Source organism: Ruditapes philippinarum, unplaced genomic scaffold (genome assembly GCF_026571515.1).
Source record: "Ruditapes philippinarum isolate M1 unplaced genomic scaffold, ASM2657151v2 ctg23774_1_1_1_1, whole genome shotgun sequence".
Taxonomy (NCBI): Eukaryota; Metazoa; Mollusca; class Bivalvia; order Venerida; family Veneridae; genus Ruditapes; species Ruditapes philippinarum.
Window position 1 is genome coordinate 1 of NW_026851876.1, and position 9,434 is coordinate 9,434.

A 9,434-nucleotide genomic window follows, 5' to 3' on the forward strand; every position below is an offset into this window, starting at 1 on the left:
AAATGAGTGCTTTGAGCCTTGTTGTATTAATATAGACCTTTTGCATTACAGATCTATTTACAATCTATTTACAATTTCCACCAGGACGGGTTGGAAGCGTTGAGTATACTTTGTTTGATTTGCATAAAATTTTCTTGGCACTAAAAGTGCTTTGATGCTTTATTTCCAGGAATACTGTACGACCGGTTTAATCAAGTGTTAATGATAGCGATATCAACAGTTGTGTTGAGCGTATTTACAGGTGTGACACCCTGGTGTACATGGTTCCCGGCAATGATGATGGTCACGTTCATGAGCGGGTTCGGATCAGGCTGGTTAGACACTGGTATATGTTTGTTTCACATATATTGTAATTTAGAGACCTTTATGAATTGCATTGATGAATGTTTTATGATATTCGCGAAGATACCTGAAACAAACTGCACTGTACTACATTTGTTTTTGTTGTTTAGGGGTTTTTTTTTGTGTGTCACTTACTACATTTAAGGATCACTTCTCCGTTGTCCGTCCGTCCGTCAATCACAAAACTTGTCCGGTCTTATCCTCAAAACTACTGTTGCAGTTTCATCCAAACTTTACAGGAATGATCAGGACCAGGTCTGGTTTTGCAGCAGACTGACGTGATAAAATATCTTAGTTGTACAGTAGAATCCCTACTAAAGACCACCTCGGATTTAAGACCACCCCGCTTTTAAGACCAGTTTTTAAAAGAACGGAATTTTCTGTTCTTTATGTCAATGGTTACATGATCCAGAATTAAGACCACCTCACTTATCCACATTTAAGACCACCAAATTCAATCCCAATTTCTTATTTTGTTCTTTATTTGACCTCACTATTGAGACCACTGATATTAAAATCAACACCTTCCTAGATCTTAAATGTGTTGTTATGTTGTTATTATCTGCTTGATTGCTCTTAGGCATGACACTTGATTACACAAGGTGTCAAAAGCTGTTATTTATGGGATATTTAATGAAAAAAGGTGAGAATGTTAATTTCATAGTGGTTTAATGTTGCTTTATGCAAATTTGTTTTGTGAAGAAATAAAGTCTGATATGATATGTGAATTATGTACCTCATACAATAATTATTATTGAAATCAGAACAAAGAAACTTTGATATTAAATTTCTTCAGAAATATGTTTTCTTCCCATCAGATGTAACATTATAAAATGTATTCTTTTATATTGTATTTGCAGGTTATGATACATATTGTTTGTTCATACAAAATGACTAAAATAGGCCATATCATATCGTGTGTAAGCAATGATAAGAATATCCACAATTAAGACCACCCCACAATTAAGACCACTTTGGTCCAGTCCCGATGGTGGTCTTAATTGAGGGTTTTTACTGTACGTATATTGAAGACGTTCAAATATGATCTAAAGAAAGTAAAGAAATATATTATTTCATATATAACAAAAATTATCACCGATGCTAAATAATGCTATATACTCTATACTACTGTACATGTGAAATTCGCGGGCTTCAAATTTTCGCGGCTTCCGCAGTGACGCTCGATGCGCGAATTCTTCAATTATATTCCAAATAACAATCTATATTGTTACTTATTCAGGAGGCAATGTAAACATTATATCACTCTGGGATACAGAAGGAGGATCCTATATGCAGGCACTACATCTCAGCTTCGGGCTGGGCGGAATATTGTCACCCCTGGCAACGGAACCTTTTCTCGCAAAACCTGCTTGCAGCCAGCCAGTGCAAGGAAACACTAACAACTCTGGTACATCGTTTTCAGTTACACTATTTGATGCTAAGATTAAAGTTAATTTGAATGAGATTGAATTTTAAATTTCATTATATTGTAAACAGTTTGCGTAAAATTAAGATTTTTAAAAAGATGAAAATATGGAACAAGAAAATCCTGAAAAGAACCGAAATGATTGTTTTTCGGTTGGCAGTTTTGGGCACTTTTAAGTGTTGAAAGTTACATCCTTTTTTGTTATTTATCTATCTAACAGAAAAATACCTAGTAAGTCTGTTATATATCTTGTTAACACGAAAACTAAGTAGTTAGAGAGTTAACGCGATAATTATATATGGTAAACTGTTGACAGAAATATGCCACCATAGATATCTCGTGCATACGGTGGCACAGAGGTGACATGTGGGTGTCTTTTTTTATCTCGTTCCCACGACATAATATCTCGTTCCCACGATATAATTATCTCGTTCCCACGACATAATATCTCGTTCCCACGACTTATTTTCTCGTTCCCACGAGTTAATTATCTCGTTCCCACGAGATAATATCTCGTTCCCACGACTTATTTTCTCGTTCCCACGAGATAATAAGTCGTTCCCACGACATAATATCTCGTTCCCACGAGTTAATTATCTTGTTCCCACGAGATAATATCTCGTTCCCACGAGATAATTTCAGCCAATCAAAACTCAGTATAGTGGAAAAATTAAAAGTTATTTCCCTTTTTTTAACAAATGCTAAAATGGACTTTAACAATCAGGCTAATATTAGAAACCTTATATCAAGATACTTTCATGAAAGATTGAATTACCGGCAAATAGTGACTGTGTTGCGAGAACAACATGGGATATTATTGTCAATAAGACATTTATATAGACTTTTAAGGTCTGAAGGACTTCAACGAAGGTCGTACTCTGATCCATCTTCAGTTATAGACTTCGTCCAGAATGAACTCCAACATTCAGGCCAGCAACACGGATACAGGATTATGCGTGAAAGATGTCTGGCAAATGGTTTATATGTTCGATCAGGCGACATAGCAACCATTCTCCGTATAATGGATCCCGAGGGTAAGAAAATAGCACACCCGTCTTTATAAATGTATAGCCACAAATAACAAAATGTCATGTAAAAACTTGAGACACAGACATGACAACAAACGTCATATTTATAAGACTTTCTTTTCTGTATCCATTATCATATATTCCTTTATGTTATTTGATGAACAAAAAGCCTCTTCTGTATGAACTTCATAAACGCACTACCCAATTAAAGGAGAAATCACACAGCATCCAGCAGTATCAAAGCCACATGATCCCTATGCGACCAAACATAGGATTTCCTTATGTACAACTTATGGAAGTGGTCTATTCACTTTATCTCTAAATGTGACACGCCGTATCATTATAGTAAACATTATGCAAAGTTATTTCAAAATTCCTTCATGGATAAGAAAAAGAAACAGACAGGACGAAATGAAGACAGACAGACGGACAGACAGTTCGAAAACTATCAAAAATCATTCAAATTGAATGGTAACGAACCATCGTACCATTACGAATCTGATCCACACAGCAAAATGCAATGATTTAAAATTGCCCTAACGGAACTCTGTACTATTCCCACTGAATACCTTATCGCAGACGTCTAATTAACAGTATTTTATTCCTGTATGACTATGTATTCTTAACAATTTCTTCGCAGTTAAAGAATTTCGCTCCTATCTGTATTCTCATGTCTCGTCGCATTTAAAGTTTTTTCTCTCCTGTATGTATTCTCCACCTCTAGTCACATTTAAAGTATCTTTCTCCTGTATGTATTCTCATGTCTCGTCTCAGTTTAAGAATTTCTCTTTTGTACGTATTCTCATGTCTCGTCGCAGTTAAAGAATTTCTTTCCTGTATGTTAGCAACCACTCTCAATTTTTAAAGTGTTTCACAATGGTATTTTATTTATACCTCTTTAAAGCCACTGTATAATTAAACAGAGAACATTTTAAATTTTCAAAATATCTTGAAAAATAAAAAAGTTATGCAACTTTAAAGATTTTAATATCGAGCGGTTTTCTGGAATTTCTTCACTATGTATGTTATATAAAGTATTGCGCGCGTTCGCGGACCCGAAATGATATTAATTTTCCTTTAATGTTGAATAACTTTTTTATTTTTAAAGATATCTAAATGAAACTTGGTACTCTAATGTACTTTTACATGTTCTTTCTGTTTTTGCTATCAAATTTAGTATAAACCCAATATTTACCAAGTTATTTTATATTAGAACAGAAATAAATATACATCATTTTTATATTTTAATCAAAATTTCATCACATCATGTTATATGCATACAAAATCCATATTTCATAAAGCAACATTGTCTACATATTAAAAAACAACATTTCAATGGTAAAATTAAATGATTTAAGCTTGGTAACAATCACATTTTAACATTCAGATTTAAATAACAATTATAAATAACATAAACAATGAACATCTTATAAATTTGAGCTAAAGTCAACTGTGATTCATATTCTGAAATGAAATTACAAGTTCATCTTACACAGAAAAAGTTCCTTGTTGCTTTCAAAATACAGTCCTAGTTTTGTGTTTATTATATACACCTTATTATCACAGAATCAAAAGTACATATCTTCGTACTCAGCATAAGACGAACTAATTGATTCATGCTCCTTCACAAACCACAGCCGGCCTGAGCTGACACAATCCGGCACAAATCCAGAGCACAAAATGAACTGTTTTTCAACAATCTGTTGATCCTGTCGTCTTGGCCATTGGAAGTGTCCTTTCTTGGCACAATGGGACATGAAATTTACTTCAAATGTGGAATCATTGATGACTTTCTGTACACATCCCGGATACCAGTCATCCTGATATGCTACTGCCACATACTCATTTAGAAGGATATTTAAGGGCCTAGGGGGATCTATAGTCTTTGTTTGGGAGTGGGACATTTTCTGCTTTTTCTTTCCTTTAGCACAGTCTGTCACTTTTCGTTTTTCACCTTTCAACACTTTCTTTTGTTTCTTTGATGTGTCCAGGGACATTTTCTCACTAATTGAGTTTAACACTTCTCGTTCGTACTCTTGGTAATCCTTCCTTAGCTTTTTCCCTCCATAACGAGCATCAGACATCAATTGTTCTTTTTCATCTTCTTTCATATCATTCAACCATTTAACCAGTTGCTCTCTGTTTTCTTTCAGCATCAAAACTGAGCTATGGTGGTGTAATGAAGCTCCAGGTCGTCGAGTTTGGCTGGCATCAAGGCCACCAAACTGGCGCTCACATGCTAGGTTTGTGACGGACGCAAAGCTTGTTTTTTTGTCATTGGTAGTATTATAGAATTTCCCTTCGGGTAAGAAGTCTACTAATTGTTTTCGCACACATTTTAACATGGCAGCTGCAACAACTGGAATAGCACCCAGTAAGGTATCTCGTGATTCTTCCTGAACTTCAAAAAGGGACTCTGAAAGAAGTTTTTTGTTTGGGACAAGCCTGATGTCTAGTGGGTCAAGTGATGACCAATGTTGGTCGTTCAGCAGCAAATGGGCTGGGTTGGATTCCAAAGTTTCCAGAAATGAAACAATTTCACTAACATGTTTCCATAGTTGTAGGTAGGAGACTTTCCCAGAGGTCACAAGATTCCAATATGGGCCTGTAAATTTCAAATAAAATAGCCCTAGGCACTGAAGAATGGCTGCAATATTGTCAGATTGTAGCTCTTTTTTCACGGAAGCTAACTTGCCATTTGGATTGGTTACAGTGTCCAGCACATTTACAAAGTCCTTCCTATGCAAAAACACCTCAGCTGATGTCTGAAACAAGGCATTGAAGCGATTGTCCTTGTAGTTTCCAATCAAAGACTTAATGCCATTCTTGGCGCAATAAGCCTCCCACCGATCTCTTACTCCAAGATGGCTTCCTGCTGGTGCAAAAGTCTCTGACACTTGGCGTACAACACGGTTGGTGACTGACTCAGACTTCCATGGAGTGAAGAAAGACACTTTTTCACTTTCAGAGTTGGGATCATTGGACTTCAGTGATTTCTCAAAGTCCTTAAGCACAGGTGTTGAGTAATTATGTAGGCCTAACAAAACATGTGCCATACAGTGAAAATGAAGAACATCCTCCTTTTCACCAGAATATTCAGCAAGCATCTCACTGCGCCATTCATCTAATAGTCGGTCAGCTTTTTTTTCATTTGATGCCCGGTCACTCATTGTAAATGTCAATTTGCTGAGAGTGTCGGCTAAATATTCAGGATTGTTTTTCACAGATGTTAATTGATCCAAATGTTTTTCTGTTACGGTCTGAATTGTTTCTGCTGTTTCCTGTGCTACTCGTGTAAAACCAAGGGTCACAGTTTCACCAGAGTCTAATGTAATGGACGTATCTAAAATCTTCTGTTTTCGCCTTGTTGTGCCATCTCGACCCATACCCCAATGTTTAGACTGTTCAAGCTGTTCCGCAATGTATGCTTTACATAAATAGTGGCCTTCATCAATAATCTTTTGTGATGTTGTCCCGTTTGGTAAGTCTTGTACTTCACTTCCAGTCAAATGTGTTATTACTGATTTAATCACAGGAGCCATTTTTTCTGTGGCAACTTCTAGAGCAGCAAGTTCCATCACACAAAGTCTTACATTTGGAGTGTACACACCTTTGTCACTTTTTGTTTTGATACGGAAATTATTTGTCTTGTACTCGTCAAGTTTTTCCTCAATTTCATAGATAATATGTTCTTTTTCAGAAAGCTGTAATGTCAGTAGTTTTACTTTTTCAGGTATAGAAGCACAGCCCTCACAATCATTATCATTGCATGATTTATTAGCATCCTTTGTCTTTGATTTAAAATGATTCAGTTCTGTTTTCAGGTAACTATTTGATTTCTGGAGTGCAACTTTTTTTGATTTCTCTAAGTCTACAGCCTCAGTCAGAAGTTTGAGTTGATGTTTCAAGTCTTCATTTTCACTAATCAATTTATTGATTTCATTCTGTTGATTTTTCAGTGACGCTAATCCAGCCACTTCAGCAGATTTTGATTTTAGATCGGCTTGTAATTGTCTCACAATTCTTTCTTTATTTCGAAGTTTTTTCACATTTTGTCTGGCTGTTTGATCCCTCTTGTTGACATTTTTTACTGAATAGTGTCCCCTAAGACTCTCCAAATGTTCTTTACCTTTATGGATTTCTGATGTAAGTTTTTCAAGTTTTCTCTCCTTTACAATTGTTTTATATGTAAGAACATTGAAATTTTTCAATTCATCATAAAATGTTTCTGTCACATCTGTTTGTGTAGCTAATGAAATCACTTTTTCAGTTACAGACGGTTCATTTTTACTAGGCGACACAGCCCTAGTTTCCAATGTTACATGCTTAATAGGGGATACAGTTTGATCAGGGGAAGGGATGGACTTTACTTCACATTTTGTTTGTGGGCACTGAAAACAGTTTTGCATCAATTCATTTACATTTTTCACTCCTTTCACTTTTTTCTTGTGTAGAAGTTTATTTTTTTGACTTTTCACATAGTTACATTTATTGACAATGGCTGTTGTTGATGCTGTAGCAAATAATGGGTTGATGTTTGCTAGTATATTTACAAAGCGTGCTGTTGTATATCCCCTTTTGTCACAGTAATTCTTTATTTCAATTGCGAGTCCATTTGGGATGTTGTTTATAAGTGGAAGCGGGCCATTTTCTAATAGATGCTCAGTAATGCCTGCAGATTCAGAGAATGCACCCAAGGCAGCCATCTCTAGAGGCTAAACATTATCTTCAGTTTGAACAGTGAAATATGTCTGAAATTAGAATAAAACAATATAGATATAATCATATACTGTTATACAAATAAAGAAAAAATGTGTGATGTCTGTTCAGCATTGTCCCCCATGTAAATTTTATACAAGTTTCAGTGAGGAAGAAAAAAATGCTGCTATATAATTTATATATATATAAAAGACGGATGCAAGTTCATCTATTTTTTTTCCATGTGACTCATATCATTCATTTATAACTGAAAACCCATTGCAAACATTTCATCATCAATTACATTAAATTATGTGGCCCTCTGCAGTGTGCAGGAATTAATTTGGGTCAACAACTACAACAACAACAAGTGGTTAAAAATACGTGGTGATTCATGAATACAGTACATAACTAACAGTTAAACACTTGTTAATATTCAAACAATTAATAGAAATCAAAATGCATCGTTAAAACACAAATTTATGAATGCTTTATTGACATTCATCAACTTTCCTCCAACACGGAACAGCTGATCACAATCGTAATTTTGACCTCGTTTCAGGAATCTGATAAATGGTGAAATACCGGATAAAAAGGCAATTTAATCGGCAAAAACTTCAATATAAACAAAATTAAACATTTAACCTACCGAAATCAATCATATTTATGAGGGTTTCTACTAGCAGACATAAAATTCATTCGTCTTTATCTCAATCGATAAAAAATTTCTCACGGTGTTAAATCAACAATGGCGGCCGCCAGGTCACGCGGGTCAAATTTGCATTTTGGCATTTTCGTGCGCGGGATGCGACATACTTACCTTTAACGTAGAAAAACAATTTATATATCAAATAAAACTTTGGAATTTGTAGTTTAATAATATTTTTCTATTTATCAGAATTTCTAAATATTTAAGCGTTAAAATCGCTTCAACTTAGAGGGACTATTTTGCGATCCAGAGTGACCGCACAACAAATATAAAAATAGCCTCAGAAAGCTTATCCAATCAGCTTTCAGTTGATGCGTGATTCATTCATGTTCAACAGATGTATGTAGGTCGCATTTACGATGAAAACACATGACCGTAATAAAACACCTGCAGCGTTTATGACCGCCGAGAGGCGTGAAAAATACCGATCACCCAGAGATTACACAAACGTTCTGATTTTCATATTAACGATAATATACACATATTTACATCATTGTAAAGATAATTTTATTTGCTTTCTTTTTATAATTGAAATAAAAAAATATTTTAAGAAATAAAAAAGTTATGATAAAAGAAAGTCAAGTAGGTATTAAATTTCTTCAAAATTCCAGCTGATAAGCCATTGATTTATCGATCGGGAGTGGTTGCTAAATGTATGTATTCTCATGTCCGTCCTCAAGTTTAAAAATTTCTCTCCTTATGCATTCTCCTCTCGCCGCATTTAAAAAAATCACTCCTGTAGTATTCTCATGTCACGTCGCAGTTAAAAATTCTGTCCTGTTTATATTCTTATTTTCGTGCGCAGTTAAAGATTTCTCTCCTGTTATGTATTCTCATGTCTCATGAGTTAAAGAATTTCTCCCAGTATGTATTTTTCTCTCGTGTATGTTTCACATGTCCGTCACAGTTAAAAATTCTCTCGTGTATGTATTCTCATGTCTCCTCGGAGTTAAAAATTTTCTCTCCTGTATGTATTCTCTGTCTGTCGCATTTAAATTATTTCTCTTCCTGTAGTATTCTCATTTCTTCGCAGTTTATAGTATTTTCTCCTATATGTATTCACACGTCTCGTCGCAGTTAAAAAGAAGTTTCTCTCCTGTAGTATTTAATGTCTCGTCGCAGTTAAAGAAGTTTTTCCTGTATGATTCTAATGTCTTTCGTCGAAGGGTTTAAAAAATTTCTCCTTTCCCGATTTTTCCATGTTCGTTTTATTAAAAATTTTCTATCTTTT

General features: G+C 35.0%; 2 protein-coding genes across 2 annotated transcripts; one reads left to right on the top strand and one right to left on the bottom strand.

Annotated features, from left to right (window-relative positions):
* Positions 1–169: 169 nt before the first annotated feature.
* Positions 170–2,107, top strand: LOC132741802 (sodium-dependent glucose transporter 1-like; the record flags this gene model as incomplete). The annotated part of the gene is given in 2 exon segments (XM_060730069.1): positions 170–325; positions 1,583–2,107. Coding segments are annotated over 2 exon segments (392 nt in total), but the record flags the coding sequence as incomplete, so codon positions are not given.
* A 1,920-nt stretch (positions 2,108–4,027) lies between these two features.
* On the bottom strand, positions 4,028–8,850 carry LOC132741814 (uncharacterized). The gene is made up of 2 exons (XM_060730078.1): positions 8,144–8,850; positions 4,028–7,547 (listed from the first exon to the last, which is right to left on the bottom strand). The coding sequence occupies exon 2, from the start codon at positions 7,500–7,502 to the stop codon at positions 4,365–4,367; it is 3,138 nt and encodes a 1,045-aa protein (XP_060586061.1). The 5' UTR covers positions 7,503–7,547; positions 8,144–8,850; the 3' UTR covers positions 4,028–4,364.
* Positions 8,851–9,434: the final 584 nt, after the last annotated feature.